The 18786-nt window shown below is 65.3% G+C and overlaps 2 protein-coding genes across 2 annotated transcripts; both read left to right on the top strand.

Annotated features, from left to right (window-relative positions):
- The first annotated feature begins 2112 nt into the window (after positions 1–2112).
- On the top strand, positions 2113–3930 carry JUND (JunD proto-oncogene, AP-1 transcription factor subunit). The gene has a single exon (XM_056119524.1). It carries the CDS (start codon positions 2265–2267, stop codon positions 3309–3311), a length of 1047 nt encoding a protein of 348 aa, XP_055975499.1. The 5' UTR covers positions 2113–2264; the 3' UTR covers positions 3312–3930.
- Positions 3931–4190: 260 nt separating this feature from the next.
- On the top strand, positions 4191–17422 carry IQCN (IQ motif containing N). The gene is made up of 4 exons (XM_056119679.1): positions 4191–4325; positions 5560–5680; positions 8163–11113; positions 16562–17422. Exons 1-4 carry the CDS (start codon positions 4191–4193, stop codon positions 17420–17422), a joined length of 4068 nt encoding a protein of 1355 aa, XP_055975654.1.
- The last annotated feature ends 1364 nt before the right edge of the window (positions 17423–18786 follow it).

Here is an 18786-nt window from a genome sequence, read left to right as displayed (position 1 = left end):
CCACCCGGCTTTGCTGGCGTCCCCGGCTTTGGGTCAGAGGGAAGAGCTTGAGCACATCACGGGCTGCTGCCAAGACAGAGTCAACCCGGGACCGCCCAGCCCTATCTGGAGGTTCTGAGTAGTCCTGCAGAGAACCTAGAGGAGGGATCTCAACCAGTGGGTTTTGAAGGATGAGTAGGAGTTGACCACTTGGCTGAAGAGGGTCTCTCTAGAGCTAAGAATTGCAGCCAGGGAGCCTCGAAGATGGCTCCAAGGGCTGAAGCCCCACAAAAGGTCCTTGAACACCCCCAAATGTTGAGCCTGGTCAGACCAAAGGGAGAAGGATGGCAGACATCCAGCGAGTTTTTGCCGTTTTTTCAAGGCCTCCAGGAAAGGTGTCTGCACACTGAGCCAGAGCGATAGGACAGCAGGAAAGGCACCGGCCTTGCACGCAGGCAGCTGGGTTCGATCTTCAGCATCCCCAAATGGCCCCCTGAGCACCGCTAGAAGTGACCCTGAATACAGAGCCAGGAGTAACCCCTGAACATCGCAGGGTGTCACTGTCACTGTCCTCCCGCTGTTCATCGATTTGCTCTAGTGGGCCCAGTAACGTCTCCATTGTGACAATTGTTACTGTGTTTGGCATATCGAAATACATCATGGGTAGCTTGCCGGGCTCTTCCAGAGGGGAGGAGGAATCGAACTCGGGTCGGCCGCTTGCAAGGCAAATGCCCTACCCGCTGTGCTATCGCTCCAGCCCATCGCGGGGTGTGATAAAAAGAAATAAAAAAGTGAGTCAGAGTCTGCAGACCCCTCCAGCCCCTCTAAGCTCTGGAGGGAGGTGCAGACCCCTCCGCTGCACCCCTCTCATCCTGCTTGTTACCAGCTACTGACACCCACACTTGTGAATCTGACGCCACCCACACCCCTGGGCTGTGGCAGGGCCAGGTCAGCACCGCCTGCGAGGCCCTTTGGCCTCAGAGTCCGGGTTGGGCAGGACTTTGGCACTGAACAGGAAGGCGGGCATTCATGTCTGCCTGGAAACTCGGCGGGGCACCTCACCTCTGGGGATGTTCCCAGGAAAGGAGGGGAAACAGTAAGAAGACTGAGGGCATGCAAAGGCCGGGAGACAAACAAGGCTGAAGGAGGTAGGAGGGGTGCAGAGGCTGGAGCAGGGCGTACCAGCCCCCACGCCACCTCATCTGTCTACTGGGAAGGCTGGTGGTCGCTCCCTAGCCCGTCTTTTTTGGACAGCCACAATGACAGTAATGAGCAGAGAATAATTAGCCTCAACAACCCGGCCTGCCCAGAGCTAAATGGAGGATGGGGGAGGGGGGCGGAGGCTACTGGGAGATTTGGGCAGCTGAGTCCTGCACCCTCACCACGAGAAGGATTCACTGCATGCACCGAGGAGACCAGATTTCAAAAGGAGGCAGCAGCCCAGGGGCATGGACGCTAGGGTTCCACAGGGTGGATACGATCTCGTTAGGTCACACCACGGCGCCCATCCTCAGTCTTCAGTCTTAAAATAATGCTCCGCGCTGCAGACCCCACCCAGGAAGAGCATCCGGGCCAAGAGCAGCGCTTCCAGCACTGACCGCAGGTGCGGGACAACCGCGGCCCCGAGAGTGAGGGCGAGCGGGGACTTGGCCGGGCGAGCGTGTGCGTGTGCTGGGAGCCGGGTGGGTACAGGACCCCGGACCCTGGGCTTCCCGCAGTTTGCACAAAGGAGACGCGCGGGCGCGGGCAGGGCGGCGGAAGACGCGGGGCCGCGATCAACCCACACGGCCCGGCCCTCTCGAGGTCCCCGCCGCCACCCCCGCTGGCACGGAGCCCCCCACGCGCGGCCTCAGGGAGGGGGGCCGGGCGCCCGCGGGCCGGGCCCATCACGCCACCCTGGGACGTGCCTCGGCGGGAGGCGGCGCCCCCGGGGCGTGGGGAACGGGCGCGCGGCCCCGCCCCCATGACGTCAACCCACAAGGCCGCGCGCTGTTGTGCCGTTTACCGTGCGTCACCGGGGTAACCGCGCCCCGGCCCCGCCTCCCATGCAAATGAGCGACGTCACCCGCGACCAATGGCGAGCGGGCGCAGTGAGCTCATCGCGCCGGGCCGAGGCTATAAAGGGGCGTGCGGGCTGCGCGGCGCAGGAGCCGCCGCCAGTGGAGGGCCGGGCGCAGCGGCCTCGGCCGAGGCGGGCGCAGGGGCCGAGCGGACGGGGGGGCGCGGGCCCCCCGGGCGACCGCGGGCCACTCCCCCCCGGGCCGGCGCGGCGGGGGAGGCGGAGGATGGAAACACCCTTCTACGGCGATGAGGCGCTGAGCGGCCTGGGCGGCGGCAGTGGCGGCGGCGGCAGCGGCGGCAGCTTCGCGTCCCCGGGTCGCCTGTTCCCCGGGGCGCCCCCGACGGCGGCGGCCGGCAGCATGATGAAGAAGGACGCGCTGACGTTGAGCCTCAGCGAGCAGGTGGCCGCGGCGCTCAAGCCCGCGGCCGCTCCACCCCCGGCCCCCCTGCGCACCGACGGCGCCCCGGGCGCGGCGCCCCCCGACAGCCTGCTGGCCTCGCCGGACCTCGGACTGCTCAAGCTCGCGTCCCCGGAGCTGGAGCGCCTCATCATTCAGTCCAACGGCCTGGTCACCACCACGCCGACTAGCACTCAGTTCCTCTACCCCAAGGTGGCGGCCAGCGAGGAGCAGGAGTTCGCCGAGGGCTTCGTCAAGGCCCTGGAGGATCTACACAAGCAGAACCAGCTGGGCGCGGGCGCGGCCACGGCGGCCGCGGCCGCCGGAGGACCTTCGGGCACGGCGGCGGGCACCGCGCCCCCCGGCGAGCTGGCCCCGGCGGCGGCCACGCCCGAGGCGCCCGTCTACGCGAACTTAAGCAGCTATGCGGGCGGCAGCGGGGCCGCCGGGGGCGCCGCGACGGTCGGCTTCGCCGCCGAGCCGGTGCCCTTCCCGCCGCCGCCGCCGCCCCCAGGCGCGCTGGGGCCGCCGCGCCTGGCCGCGCTCAAGGACGAGCCGCAGACGGTGCCCGACGTGCCGAGCTTCGGCGAGAGCCCGCCGCTGTCGCCCATCGACATGGACACGCAGGAGCGCATCAAGGCGGAGCGCAAGCGGCTGCGCAACCGCATCGCCGCGTCCAAGTGCCGCAAGCGCAAGCTGGAGCGCATCTCGCGCCTGGAGGAGAAGGTGAAGACGCTCAAGAGCCAGAACACGGAGCTGGCGTCCACGGCCAGCCTGCTGCGTGAGCAGGTGGCGCAGCTCAAGCAGAAGGTCCTCAGCCACGTCAACAGCGGCTGCCAGCTGCTGCCCCAGCACCAGGTGCCCGCGTACTGAGCCCGCGGCGGGGCGCATGCGCGGCCCCCCTGCCCCGAAGGCGGGCGCGGGTGGCGGGGGGGAGTCGCGGGCGCCCAGGACTTGGAGAGGGCGCGGCCCCGGGGACTCGCCCGCCCCCGGGCGCCTGGACTCGGAGAGGCTCCTCGGACTCGACAAGCTGGACCCCCTGCCCCCGGGGGGGCGAGCGCATGATTCCCCGCGCGCGCTGCCACCCGCGCGCCCCGGCCGCCCCTTTGTACTAGCTGCCGCCGCGCAGAGGGCTCGGCGGGGCGCAGCCTCTAGCCCGGCGTTTCCTTTTCTTTTTCCCTTTCGTTTTTGTTTTTGGAAGAGAGAAGAGCAGAGTGTCCGATGCAGCCCTATTTATGTTTCTACTCGGGAACAAACGTTGGTTGTGTGTGCGCGCGTGTGTTTTCTTGTGTTGGTTTTTTTTTTTTTAAGGAAATGAGAAAAAACCCTCTGCGCCCCCCTTCCCCCGCCCTTCGCGCCCCCTCTTCCGTCCCCGACGCCCCAGCCTCCCGCTCTTCTGTTATGTTTTATGGGGCTTTGCTACGATCCACATTCCTGTTTGTACGCCTCGGTTCGCCCGGTTTTCTGTTTCAAGTAAAGTCTCCTTACGCCAGCTCGCCTCGGCCTCCTCATTCCCCCGCCGGGGCCTGGCGTGTGGGCGGGACCTGCGTGCCCCGCACCCCGCCGCCCGCCTCCTCGCCCCTGCCCGGGGGCGGGGCCCGCTCCTCCGGCACTCCGCGAGCGCCCCCTAGGCGCACCCGCGGGCGGCGGGAGCGAGGGCAGCCCCGGAAGCAGAGGGCGGAAACGGGCCTTCGCAGCCCGGCGCCGCGCCCGCGTCCTGTGGCTCGCTGTGGCTTGAGTTCCCGTGGGCGGATGGGGAAACAGCGTCGGCTGCTGCCTGGGAGTCACACGGCCTTCGAAGGAGCCCAGAGGTGCGGGGACCCGGCCTCCTGCCGGCCCTCCGCGATTCCCACGCCGCCTTCCAGCCTCACCGTGCGCGGGCGGCACGTGGGCAGGCCTGGCTGCCAGTCCCGCGAGACCACCCGAGCTCCCGACCGTTTTGGGGTTCATTGGCAAGCAGAGAAGGGTTCAGAACTTCGCAGGGCTCCAAGGGGCCCATGAAACAGACCCGCGGGGCCTGGAGTATGGGTTGCCCACGCACCCCACAACCTCAGAGACTTCCTGGGAAAGGCCGGTGGACCAGACTTTCGTTTGTTTGGGAGCCAGACCCAGCTGTGCTCGGCCTTGGGCGGTACTGGAACCCACACTCCCAGCCGGCACATTCCCCCTCCGCCCACCACCCGGGTCTGGGCTGCCCGTCCTCCACGCCCGACCCCAGCCCCCTCTGGCCCTGGAACACTTAGTTCGGTCGGCAAGTCCAAGGGTGCAGGCTGGAACCAAGCCTACAGCTGAGAGAGGCCTGGGCAGCTCCGTTCGTAGGAAGGCCAGATTTGATCCCCAGTGTCTCGTGGCTCCCAACAACAGGAGTGACCAAGTACTGCTGGGTATGGGCCCCCTGAGAAGCAAACGTGACAAATGAGTACATGAGCAGAGGGAGGGACTGACGGACGTGGCACCAGGCCGTCACCTTCCTATGCTGACCAGGAACCATCCCTTACCGCTCTTGGGCCAGGACAGCTCCTGTCCCTCCCCAGCCTGCGACCCTGCTCTCCCCAAACCCCACTTCCCTTTCCTTGGCCTGTCCACAGATCCAGCATCTCCAGACCACGGACAGGCTCCCCTACTGTGGCTCCCCAGCCTGGCCCGGTGGGATAGTGGGTATCCGTCAGATACCGAGACCCGGACCTCCGGCCATGGTCTTCCCGTCAGTGACCTTCCAGGATAGGGGTACAGTCAGAGCCCTCTGCTCCAGATGCCGGGGAAGCCTCTGCCCTCATCCACACCCAGCAGTGACTTTAGGGGGATAGGATTCAGTGGCATTTCCAGGAGCTCTGCCCTGGAACTGAGTCCTCTCTGAGGGGCCACTTCCTGTCCCTTTCTTCTCCGTTGCTGCTCTGAGACCCCCAGTCCTGTCCTGCTTGCTGACCCCCTGAGAGCCCACTCTTCCCAGGGCTAGGCTCCATCCATCCCTCTAAGGGCCCCCCCAAGTAACTCAGTTTGTGTCCCGGCACTGGGTGGATCCCAGGCCAAAGCTGGGCTCTGGGACAGTGTCCCACTCGGCTCAGAATCTGTCTCCACCAGGCAGCAGCCCCACCGCCCTGGGCCTGCCCCACCCCCCCAGGCTGCCTGCTGGAACTCCTGCCCCAGGCCCAGTGCGATTGGCCGGAACCTGGTGTCGGGTCATAAAGCCTGCACACCCCCTGGCTGCCCATTCGGGCTGCTGGCTTCAACTTCGGGGGCAGGTGAGTGGGGTGGCAGGAGGGCTCGGGTGGGGGAACACAGGGACCCGCTGGGGTTTCCCCGAACCCTGCTTCCCTTTAGGCTGCTTTAGATGGGGTACGCCAGCACCTCAGCTCTTGGGCGAGGGGTTAGGCATCCCCGGAAAGCCTGAGTTGGGATTCTCAACCAAGACCATCCCGGGGTGCCTAGACCAAGGGCTTTAACTGGCTCAGAGGGGTCGGGCTGCTCCTAAAGCCGGTGGATGCTTTTAGTGTGTCTGTTTGGGGGTCACACCTAGCGAAACTTAGGGATTACTTCTGGCTTCACACTCCAGAATAATTCCTGGCAGTGCCCAGGGGTCCAGAGAATCGAGCCCAGGTTGGCCGCATGCAAGGCAAGTGCCCTCCCGACTCTTGGCCCCCAGCTGAGGCTTGTGGAGGTACCGGTGACTCCTCCCTCACCACCATCCCTCACACTGTCCTCCACTTACTCTGGTCTCAACCATGTGGCCGTCCCCTTCCCCGCAATAACCACGGCAGATCCCAGCCCTGGGGAGCAGTCTCCTTCGTCCACCCACTGCCCACTGTCTGTTGGGGTCTCAGCAGCACTCCCTATGGGTGCTCAGAGGGCCAGGGCAGAGGTGTCCCCCCTTCCCACTCCCTCTGCCATAGGGAGTAAGTCCGACTAAGTCCGACGACTTCAGGGGATCATACTCCAGTGTGCCGGGGTCGACTGGCCAGGACCCGGACATCTGTTCAACCACACATCCAGGCACCTACCCTCCCCCACCCGTCTCACTCTCGCTCCATTGAGCCATCTGTGATCCATGTCTGCCCTGACCCCTGGCCCCCCACTCACCCCCGTCCCTCTGCCCCTTGATTCTTCCATTCACCCATACATGCACCCACACACCCTCCCATTGGCCCACGCATCCACCCACACAGCCGTCCACCCACCCCCACCCCACTCCCCCATCCTTCCACCCATGCTGGGGCTGGAAGTCCCGCCCTGGCCACCTGTCATCAGGACTGGGTGGTTTCAGGGCTTCCTCCTCCTCAGGCTTCCCCGGCCAGGCACTCGCTGGCCTTCTGGTGGGTGCTGTGCCCTCTGCTAGTTTGAAGAGCAAGGTGGCCGCACCATGAGTTCCCTCCTCGCCACCACCTCGGTGGTCCTCAGGTGTGTTTGCTGCTGACACACCTTTTCTTCTCGCTCCCAAGCAGAGTCAGCCCAGGGCAGTGTTGCTGTGTGTTGCATGGGCTGAAGGGCTGAAGGCTGCTTCCTCCGGCAAGCTGGCGTCTGAGATCACGCCTCCTCCTGCTCCTCCAATGCCCCTCCAAGGTACATCGGCGGGGCCGCCCCTGCGGTCTGTGCCAGGTCATCCCAGCCCTGCAGGCCATAGTCACTGCCTATTCTCCCGTTTACCCAGTGTCACCTCTGGCACCCGCCCTCTCTCTGGTCCCAGGCCTCACTGGGGAATCCAGCTGTTCCAAAGTTCACCTTTCATTCACCAATCATGGGGACAGTCCCTAGCGTGCCCCTTGTTCATGTGCCTATTCAGTGTCACCTGTCACTCCACCAGCTGTCCACTCCTGTCCATCCTCCCACATGCCCATCCACGTACCCATCCACCCACACAACCATTCACTCATCCACATTCTCAACCATCCATCATCCATCCACCCACCCATCCACCCACCCATCCATCATCCATCCACCCACCCATCCACCCACCCATCCATCCACCCACCCATCCATCCATCCACCCATCCATCTATCCATCCACCATCCATTCACCATTCATCCACCCATCTCATCCATCCATCCACCATCCATTCACCATTCATCCACCCATCTCATCCATCCACCCATCCACCCATCCATCCATCCATCCATCATCCATCCACCCATCCATCCACCCATCCATCCATCCACCATCCATCCATCATCCACCCACCCACCCATCCATCCACCCACCCATCCATCCATCCATCCATCTATCCATCCACCCATCCATCCATCCATCCATCATCCATACACTCATCCATCCATCCACCTATCATCCATCCACCCATCCATCCACCTATCCATCCATTCATCATCCATCCACCCACCCACCCATCCATTCATCTTCCATCCCCCCATCCATCCGTCCATCATCCATCTACCCATCCATCCATCATCCATCCACCCATCCATTATTCATCCATCCATCTTCCTGCCCATGCACCGCCCCTCAAATATCACTAGGCTGGCACATCACCATCACCTGTTCCCAACCTTAGGGCTGAGGTGCAGTTACTGCTCACGTGGTCCAGCCCGTGATTCCTGAGCCGTGACTGGGCTGTTCCCTCAGTCTGTCCAGAGCTAGAGCTGGGACACAAATAGGTGATCAGTGGGTGGCACAGGTGCCCAAGGCCACTGGACAGACGGCAGGCACAGAGAGGACGGTGCAAGGGGGTTGCAGGATACCCCCCTGCTCACCTGACCTTTGGGACGCCCCCACAGGCCCTGCTGCTCCGCCGCCTGTGCGTCCAAACAATGCAGCCAGCAACAAGGAGCCAGCAGTCACCCACAGAGCAGAGCCCCCGCAGCCCCCACCGGCCCCCAGTCCTCTGGGCAACGCCGAGAAGCTGTGTCCATGCTCCCAGAAGGAGTCGCCGGCACCCACGCGTGTGCCCCGACTACGGGCCGTGGTGGAGAGCCAGGCGTTCCGGAACATCCTGGTGGACGAAATGGACATGATGATGTCCCGCGCAGCCACCCTCATCCAGGCCAACTGGCGGCGCCACCAGCTGCGGCAGAAGCTGGTCTCACAGGTGACGGCGGCCAGGGCCATCCAGGAGGCCTGGCGCCGCTTCAGTACGCGGCGGCTGCGGCACCTGAGCCATGCCCCGCTCAAGAAGGCCAAGGCGGAGGACGAGAACATCCCCTACCACCCGCCCGCACAGGTGCGCTTCCAGCAAGTGGAGGACGCAGAGCCCCTGGGGCTCCCCGCCAAGGCCAGCAAGCAGACCCAGTTCCCCTCCGCCGACGTCCTGCCCCCGCCCCATCCCTCCCAAGGTGCTGCACCGCCCGGGGACCCCAGTGTCACCTTCCTGCCTCACCAGACCGTCACCATCAAACTTGTGGGACCCGGGGCTCCAGAGGCCAGTTTCCAGCCGTGCCTGCTGACCAGGACTGTCCACAGCTCCGGCGTCGGGTCCCAGGCGGTGAAGATGGATGAAGCATCGATTAAGGCCAGCAAGGCGGGAGCCCCTGGGCCCACAGTGGTCAGTCAGCGGGCGGCCATCAAGACCCAGGTCCACTCAGGTGAAGGGCCCCAGAAGGTCCCTCCCCAGACACCCGAAGTGGCTAAGACTGCGCCTGGTATGACCGCCACCAAGATTCCACCTCAGTTGTACCCACCAACGTACCCGCCACCAGCGGGCCGGATGCTGGGGCAGCCCAGAGTGGTGGCCACAGTACCCCGGCCAGCCCCACAGACGTACCCGCCAGCCACAGTGACTGTCACCAGCACGCCCTCGCAGATGTTCCCGCCGCCACCCTCATCCTGCGCCTCAGTCAAGTCGCCACCACTGCCCTCCGGCCTTGCCTCTCTCCTAGGCAGGCTCCCCATGCCCACGTGCCCCCCACCACCTGCCAGGACCCCACTACAGTCCTGCCTGGCCGTCCTGATGAACAGGAGTCCGGCCCCCACAGGCCCCCCTGAACCGGCAGCCCAAATGACCAAGCCCTCCGTGCAGATGCGTCCCACGGCCCCTGTGACCAATGCACCCACCCAGTCACGTGCCGTGACCACCAAAGGGTCACCTACCCTGCTCACCTCATCCCTGCGGCCCCCGCAGGGCCCCTCCCCAGCGCCCGCCAAGACTCCGCCCCCGAAATGCCCAACGCCCGGCATGGGGAGGGCCCGGTCCCTGCTCCAGCCCCCCTCCACCGTCACCAAGGCATCCCTGCACACCTGCCGCACCGTCACCATCAGCAGGACGCCGACCCACGCGCAGCAGGCGCAGCCTCTGCCCAAGACCGCCCCCCAGACGCGTCTGGCCGCTATGATCACCAAGACGCCCGCCCACCTGCGCTCCGTAGCTGCCGTCCTCCGAACACTGTGCACACCCCCCACGCCTCCTGTGCCTGCTGGCCACGCCAAGGCAGCGCCCCCACCACCTCCTGGAGTGCCCGCCACTGCCTCATCACAACACTTGTCCCTAACCATCACCAGGATGAAGACCACAGCGGTGAACACCAGGCATGTGACCAGGCTGCTGAAGGTCCCGTCGCAGCCCACCCTGCCTGATGGGCCCGTCAGGTTCGCACCACCCCAGCCGGCATCGGGGAAGGCCAAGCCGGCGTCACCTTCGGGGGGACCTGTGGAAATGGACAAGAACAGAGCTTTGCCTTCCAAGCAAGGCAAGGCTGAGAGGACAACTGGGCCCATGGCTCAGGGCATGCCCTGGGGGGCCAGAGCACACCCTGGCCCCGGGAAGCTCCAGTCCCAGGTGGTCCTGCAGCCGACACCGGTGACCCCATTTCTGCAGCCGAGAGCCGGGGCCCACCCCCTCACTCAGCTCAACAAGGTCCTGTCACAGCGCCCTGATTCACAGACGCTGGCGCATTCCCCACCGAGCACAAACCTGTCCCAAGCAAAGACCCCCCCGCAGGGGCGCCCACCGGCCGCAACTACCAAGGCACCACCCCAGAACCAACTGCCCTTGGGCTCCAGCAGAGTCCCGTTCATGCCTCCCCAGGCCACCTCCAAGCTCAACAGTAAGCCCCAGTCCCCTCCACTGCTGACCAGCTTTAAGACTTCCCCGCTGCGACCTGCAGGACATCCCGCCTCCAGCGTGGACTCGGGCGACAGCCAGGTGGCCCGCGGCTCGCCTACGCCAGCCACGCAGAGTCAGGAGGAACTGGCCGCCTCGCAGGTGGCGGCGCTGTGCTCGGAGCTGGCCAGCATGCTGTCCTCCCAGGAGGACCTGCGTGTGCTGCTGGCCAAGGGCCTGCCGCAGGGGGACACGCGGACAGCCCTCGGCCAGGCGCTCTCCAAGGAGGTGCTGGCCACCAGCGTGGGCCGGGCGCTGCCGCAGGGCATGGTGGGCCTGGCGCTGCTGCGGGCGCTGTCCTGGACAGAGCTGGGCACTGCACTGTCGCGGGCGCTGTCACGGGGCGAGCTGCGGACGGAGCTGACCAAGACCATGCAGGGCCAGCTGGCGGACGTGCTCAGCAAAGCGCTGACGGAGGAGGAGCGGGCGGCGCTGGGCCAGGCCCTGTGCCAGGGCGAGCTAGGTGCAGTCCTCAGCCAGGCGCTGCTGAGGACCGGCCTGGTCCTCCCCAAGGCCAGTCTGAAGCCGGCAAGCAGAGGCATGGCGCCGAGGGCCCCCGTGGAGATGGACTTCAGGGGCCCGCCGGGCAGCTGGGGACCCACCCTGGGTCCCGGGAGACCCCAGCAAAGCAAGGTCAGGGGGCCCTGGCCCGAGGCCTGGGGGGGATGCGTCCCGGCCTGGCCGGTGGGGTTCCTGGCCGAAATGGGGGATGGGCTTCTCATGGTGGGGTCATCCTGCTCACTGGTGGTCTCCGGGGTGCCCCCTTTCCTGGGGAGGGTGCTGCTCACCTTGGAGCCTTACTTCAACTCACCCCGAAGCCTCAGGGGCCCGCAGGAGACTGTCTGCCCACTGCTGGGAGCCACGGAGCTGCTGTTCCATCTCACCTCCTGGGCAGAGGGGTTGGGGCCCGAGCAGCCTGCGGGATCCCCCTTCCCTCTCCCAGCCAACTTGTGGCAGCCTCTTCACGCCAATGGCGTGGGCCCCAGCACTGGTCAGCCCTCCCTGCCACGTGCACCCTCGCAGGCCTCCCACAGGACTCCCACCATGGGCAGGGGTGCCCCGCAGGCTTGGGAGACGTCAGGAGTGGGCCGGGGGGCTGTGGATAAGGCTTCCAGAACTGCCAGGGGCTGTGGGAGGGACATGCGCCCCAAAACCGTCACCTTCAGGGGTCATGTGTGCGAGTGTCAGTTGTCAGGGGTCAGACAGACGGACCCCGGTGCGTGCCGGTGCTTCGTATCCAAGCAGCACCCGGCTAAGGGTGTCTCCGGGACTGTGCAGAGGCCCAGGGCCACTAGTGCTAAGCCTGGGAGGCAAGGCTGCAGGGAGGTCAGCGGGGTGACCCCAAGCGCGCGGCAGGCCACCAAGTACAGCAGGGTGCCCCTCTCCCCGGCGCGGCCCAAGACTGGGGACAGGTGCCTCAGCCTGATGCCCAGCCCCTTGACCCCCTGCCACCGCAGGGTCCTTGGCTCCCGGGTGGAACCGAGACCGTTGCAAGTAGCCCCTCCCATCGCCTTGCCCCCGCCCCCTGTCGTGGCCCCGCCCCCTGTTCTAGCTCCTCCCACTTGTCCCATTCCTTGCGCTCTGGAGCCCCTGGGCGGTCCTCAGCTAGGGCTGGCGGCCCAGGGTTCCCCGGAGTGCCAGGCCAAGCACCTCCCCAGCAACCTGGCCTCTGCGAGCTCCAGTGCTGAGGGCCTGCTCACCCGCACGCTATTCTTGGGCTCCTCACAGAGCTTGCAGCCCAACGCAAGCTCGTTCAGCCTGTCCGCCACGTCCTTGGACAACCTGCTGGTGGCCAGCGAGGCGCAGGAGGGCAGCCTGAACAAGGCCGAGAAGGAGGCCGGCGGGCCCGGGGAGTCCCCCACCTTCTGCAATGTTTCCGAGCTGATTCCCGCATTGGCTCGCACCCCCGCGTCCAGCCGCGTGACCTTTAAACTGCACTGGCGCCCGCACAACCGCCGCAGCCTGGGCGAGGCCTCGGACCCGAACTTCCTGGGCTGGGACCAACTGTCCCTGAAGAGAAGCCGCTCCCTGGGGAGTGTCCACATGCCCCCCGTAGCCCCACAGCTAGGGCCTGGTGTGGGTAAATCATGCTTTCGTGATCTGGGGGCCCTGAAGGGGTGCGGCCTCTTTGACAGGCCTCAGAGCCCTGTGGCGACCCCGATCCTGTTGGAGCCCATCACATGCACCAACGTGGCCCAGGATGGTGGGGGGAACTTCCCCAAAATACAGATCTCCCAGGCCCCCAAAGCGGGCTCACCAGGCAGGCAGCGCTGCCCACTGAGCAACACCGCTGGTGTGGCCCCAGGTCCAGAGTGTCCACCTTTGACCTGTCAGGTGCTCCCCAGCCCAGGTCACCTAACTGATGAGGGGGCTCCCAGGCAGAGTTGCCCACCTTGGGCCCAAGAGGTGACCCCTGATCAGAGCCAGACATCGGCGACTGGTGAGGTGGCCCCAATCTCAGCCCAGTTACTGGAGAGCATCACTGCAGCCCCCAATTTTGCCGAAACACCCAAGAGCCCAGCGCCAGCCCAGGTCCCGGCCCCCCCAGCACTGGCAGCCAGTGGTCAGGATGACCCCTGCAGTCAGCCCCAGGACACCCCAGAGGCTCGTGCCTGCCGCCCCTTCGTCGTGCAGATCACCTACAGCCACCCGTACCCACGGTGCACCAGAAGCCGGGCCCGGGGTCTGAGCAGCCCTGCAGCCGCCTGCCGGAATCTCGGCCCCCACCAGAGCCCCAGGTCTGACCACTTCAGCAGGCCCAGGGACCCCCGGGGCAATTCCAAGACTGCCTCACCACCATGCGCTCCATCAGCCTCTGTGGGCTGGGAGGGGACTCGGCAGGGTGCAGGGGCCGGGGGCTCCCCCAGGCTCTGCTTCTGTGGCTCTGGGGTGGTCAGTGACACCCAGGGTCTGGTGGCAGCTGACCTGTTCCCGTCTGTGGTTCAGAGACCCATGTCCCCGAAGGGGAGCCGGAGCCGGAGCCCAAGGGCTCCCTGCTGTGCGCTGCCACCCAGAACCTGCGTCTCCCAGGCCGCCAAAGAGAAGCCTCCATCCAGATCCCAGCCCAGTTTCACCTGGGGGTTACTGTCCCACAGGCTGACCATCAGCCCCAACACCTACCCCCCTGCACACCCGGCCCCCTGCTTTCCTCCACTAAGCCCAGAGTCCCTCCACCAGACACCCCCACCTGCCCTGCACCCCTCAGGGCACTCACCCCCCTCCTCTCTGGAGTCAGGGCCCGGGGGCCTGCTGTTGGGGTCCCTGATCAGAAGCATCGGTCAGAAGACACCTTTGAGCAGAATCCCCTGCCCTCCGTGTGAGCCGCAGGCCTGCCCAGAAGAACCCGGTGGGGGTTGGACCCCGGGCTCCAAAGCCCCAAGTCTGCCCCAAAGCTTGATCATTGGCCTCTCGCCCCGCCCTTTCCAAGGGCGCACGGGGAGGATGGGAGCTGCAGTCCCCTCCCAAGCACCCAGTGCCCCTGGCCTGCTCCCCGTCTTGGCCACCTCAGTGCTCCAGGGAGCTGAGCAGCTGATCCCAGGTGCTGAAGGTACACTGGAAACCCAGGGGTCTCAGGTGCTCAGTTCCAGCTTGGGGTCCTCCCAGCCCGCAGTCTGTGAGGCCACCCCCTGGGTCCACCCCAACCCCCTGGTGGGCGACACGCGGTACAGCACCGGCTCCCTGGCCGAGGACCCCAGCCCTCTGCAGGGTCAGATGCCCGGGCTGCAGGAGGTCGACTCCAGACAGGCCCAGCTCAAGGGCACTGGCCCGGCCCACCTTCCCCCCCGTTCCTCCCATGTGTCCAAGCGCCCCATCCAAACTGGGAGCACAACCCCACCTCCGCAGCAGAGGCCAGCCACCACCTGGGGAGCCTCTGCATCCCGCTCTGGGCTGAGGGAATCTATCAAGGGCACCGGGGCCTCCATGGCCCCCCCAAGCCCCGAAGCACAGCAGATGACCCACACTGCCCCCATGGCACCCCAGAGTCCCTCAGCCTATAGGCAGTTCCCCATAGTCCCTGTGGCACCCCAGAGCCCCTCGTTTCATCAGCACGAGCCCATGGCCCCTGTGGTACCCTGGAGCCCCTCATTCCCTCAGCAGGTGTCCATGGCCTCCATGGAACCCCAGGGCTCCTCATTCCCTCAGCAGGTGTCTGTGGCCCCCGTGGAACCCCAGGGCACCGCATTCCCTCAGCAGGTGTCCATGGACCCCATGGCACCCTGGAGCCCCTCGTTCCATCAGCAGGTGTCCGTGGCCCCCATGGAACCCCAGGGCTCCTCATTCCCTCAGCAGGTGTCCGTGGCCCCCATGGAACCCCAGGGCCCCTCATTCCCTCAGCAGGTGTCCATGGACCCCATGGCACCCTGGAGCCCCTCGTTCCATCAGCAGGTGTCCATTGCACCTGAGGCACCCCAGAGCCATGAACAGATGTCTGAGGCCCCGGTAGCATCCCTGAGCACCCCATTGCATCAGCAGGTGTCCATGGCCCCCCAGACCCCCACGGCACATCAGATGACCCACACTGCCCCTGTGGTCCCTTGGAGCCCCTCAGCCTATAGGCAGCAGGCATCCGTGTGCCCTGTGACACCAAGGGTCCACCGAGCCCTCCAGCAGGCACCAGTGGCCCCTGTGGGACCTAAGGCCCCGCCAGCCCTCCGGCAGGCATTTGTGGCCCCCATGACGTCCAAAACCCACTCAGCCCTCCAGCAGGCCCCCGTGTCTCCGGGGACCCCCCCAACCCCCCAGCAGGTGCCTGTTGCCCTGGTGGCACCCAAAGTCCACCCAGTCCTCCAGCAGACACCAGTGGCCCCTGTGGCATCCAAGGCCCCTTCGGCCCTCCAGCAGGTGCCTGTGGCCCCAGTGGCCCCCAAGGTCCACCCAGTCCTCCAGCAGACACCAGTGGCCCCCATGACATCCAAGGTCCACCAAGCCCTTAAGCAGACACCAGCGGCCCCTGTGGCCCCCGAGCCTCCCTCAGTCCTCCAGCAGGTGCCTGTGGCCCCAGTGGCCCCCAAGGTCCACCCAGTCCTCCAGCAAACACCAGTGGCCCCCATGACACCCAAGGTGCACCCAGCCCTCCAGCAGACACCAGTGGCCCCCATGGCACCTAGGGTCCCTTCAGAACGTCAGCAGGTGCCTGTGACCCCCATGACACCCAAAGTCCATCCAACCCTCCAGCAGACGCCAGTGGCTCCTGTGGCACCCGAGGCCCCATCAGCCCTCCAGAAGACACCAGTGGCCCCCAAGGTGCCCTCAGCTTTCCAGCAAGTGCCTGTGGCCACCATGACATCCAAGGCCCACCGAGCCTTCCAGCAGACTCCAGTGCTCCTCGTGGCCCCCGAGGCCTCATCAGTCCTCCAGCAGACACCAATGGCCCCTGTGGCCCCCAAGGTCCCCTCCGCCCTTCAGCAGGTGCCCATGGCCGCCATGACACCCAAAGTTCACCGAGCCCTCCAGCAGACACCAGTGGTCCCCGTGGCACCCAAGGCCCCCTCAGCCCTCCAGCAGGTGCCTGTTGTCCCTGTGGCACCCAAAGTTCACTTTCAGCAGGTGTGTGTGGCCCCTGTGATACCCAAGGTCCACTCAGTCCTACAGCAGGTGCCCATGTCCCCCGGGGCCCCGCAGGCCCACTCGAGCCTCCAGCATGCACCCGTGGCTCAGGTTGAACCCTATAATCGTTCCCGTGGGGTAGTAGATTCATCTGGGGTTTTGGCATCCCAGGGGCTGACCCACGGCAGTTCTGTGGCACCCAACTTACCACTAGGATCTGGGGCTGGGATGGCAACCCCAAGCGTTTCCTGGGGTTCTGGGGCCATCCCCAGGACCCCACGTGTGCCGCCATGTCGGTCTGAGGCCACTGTGACAGTTGCAGGCAAGTGCCTTAGCTCTTGTCTCAAGAAGTCCTGTCGCTTCAGTCACCAGGAGGCCGTGGCTCCCACAGTCCCACTTGTCACCGCTCGCTCAGTACCATCCTTGGCGGCTCGGCGGGTGCATCAGGGCTTTGTGTCCTCACCCCTTGGGTTGGGGTGTGCCTGCGGCCCCACAGGGACCGCTGGAAAGTACCTGACTCCCCCTGTACTCCAGGGTGCCGAGGACCCCAGTGTGGCCGGTGGCTCAGCGTGGAACTCTGCCGGCACCAGTAGAGTGGCTGTCCCACCCCGTGGCGCGTGGGAGCAAGGACAGGGCGTGGGGCCGTGGGCCGTGGGCAGTGCAGCGGCAGCGAACCCTAGAAGCTCCAGGGAGCTGGCATCGATGCAGGTGATGGAAAAGCTCGTCATTCAGGCAGTGATCACCCTGCAGGCCGGTGTCCGAGGCTACCTGGTGCGGAAGACCATCAAGGTGTGGCACCAGTGGGCCGCGGTCATCCAGGCTGCCTGGCGGGGCTACTGCGTGCGGCGGGACTTGGCCCGGCTCACCAGGGCTGCAGTGGTCATCCAGGCTGCCTGGCGCGGCTTCTCCTGCCGGCAGAGACGCATCCCTTATGCCTTGTCCCCGGCCCCGTGGCCTGAGGCCACCAGCATGAGTCCCCGGATGTCCGAGCACCGCTGTTTCCAGTCGTGCCAGCCGAACATTTGCCACCTCTGCCAGTCGCTGACCTCCGGACTGGGAAATGCTCCCAGCGTGGTGATGCTCGTGGGCTCCAGCCCTCGGACCTGCCACATGTGTGGCCAGGCAGCCCCCACGCGGGTGGTGCACGGCCTGGGCCAACGCGGCAGGGACTACAGCCCCAAAAAGCCCCTCAGCCGGGAAGCCGCAGCCACCCGCATCCAGGCCGCCTGGAAGGGCTTCCACGTCCGCCGGCAGCTGATGCAGCAGCGGACAGCCGCGCAGAGACTCCAGGCTACGTGGCGGGGCCACTCCACGCGCATGGCCCTCAGTTCCAACAACCTTCTGGGCCTGAACACATGGAAAGGCCCCCCGCACACTCAGTGGCCGGGGTACTAGAACTTTTGGCTGCCTGCTGGGGGGGAATGCTGGCACGGAGTCCCCGTGGCTCTCTGGGTCTGAGAAATAAAGCCTTCCACAGCCTGCTTCCTGGTACGTGTGTTCATTTGTGGGGCATGTGGCAGAAGCAGGAGAGAAATGGGGGCTTACTAGCTGGAGGTGCCCTGAGCTTCCCAACTCGTGGTTGGCACTGGGGTGGGACCGGCTGCTGATTCACATGACCCTGCTCTCTGCTCTGGGAAGCATGAATCTCTCAGCTTCCAGGTTGCTGGCCCAGGGTGACCGCGCTGGGCTCTTAAAAACTCCAATGTAGGGGCTGGAGCGATAGCACAGTGGGTAGGGCGTTTACCTTGCACGCGGCCGACCCGGGGTTGATTCTCAGCATCACATATGGTCCCCTGAGCACCGCCAGGGGTGATTCCTGAGTAGAGCCAGGAGTAACCCCTGTGCATCACTAGGTGTGACCCTAAAAGCCAAAAAAAACAAAACAAAAAACTCCAATGCAGGCAGGATGCCTCCATGGGAAAATGCTAGGGCAGAGGGTGTCTGTCCTCTCTCTTCAGCCTCCCCCCACCCCAATTCCACCTCGAAGCTCCAGGATAGAGCCTCATCCAGGCCTCAGTACTTCAGGGCGGATGGGGTTCCAGGGTGCAGTTCTGGGATGAGCCACCAGGGGGAGACAGCCATGCGCGTCGTGGCCGTTGAGTGGCCCACGGAGCCGGGCTCACTGGTTCAAATGCTGTGTGTGGCTGGGAAGCAGGTTCGTCAGCAATGACAAATCTCCGGGAGGAAGAGCAAAAACAGAGCCAGAGAAGAGCAATAAGAGAAGGCAAGAGGTCGCACGTGAAAGAGGTTGGCAGAGCCACGCAGGGCAGAGCAGACTGGGTGCCAAAATGATGATTCCGGGCCTGGGCCCAGCTGGAGCGAGCTCTGGGGGTGAAGCGGGACAGAGAGGGTTTGGAGGTCACAGGGTAGAATGTTACCCCTCTATGCGTGCTCTCTGGGCCCTGTTGTTCTTTTGGGGGGTGAGGCACACCCGATGGTGCTCAGGGCTTAGTCCTGGTAGACCTCTGAGAGCCCCATGGCACTTGGCTGACAGACCCCAGGTTGGCGACACGCAAGGCTAGCGCCCTGCCTGCTGTTCTGTTGTGTTGTTGCAGTGGCAGGGGTCTGCAGACACCTGGCTCTGGTGGTCTCACATCTGGTGGTCCTAAGGGGCACTGTGTGCAGCTTGATGCGGGAGCTCACGGCTGCATACCTGTGAGGCAGGTGCTTTCCCAGGAGTCTGTGCTGCACCCCGCTGCCCAGGTGTGCAGAAGTAGGGCGACACCTCTGCCTCTGAAGATGGGACAGACACCTGGTCT

The sequence above is a fragment of the Sorex fumeus genome, unplaced genomic scaffold, assembly GCF_029834395.1.
Source record: "Sorex fumeus unplaced genomic scaffold, SorFum_2.1 ptg000041l, whole genome shotgun sequence".
Lineage (NCBI taxonomy): Eukaryota > Metazoa > Chordata > Mammalia > Eulipotyphla > Soricidae > Sorex > Sorex fumeus.
The sequence above is the reverse complement of the archived record's forward strand: the minus strand, read 5'-3'. Positions and strand labels throughout refer to the sequence as shown.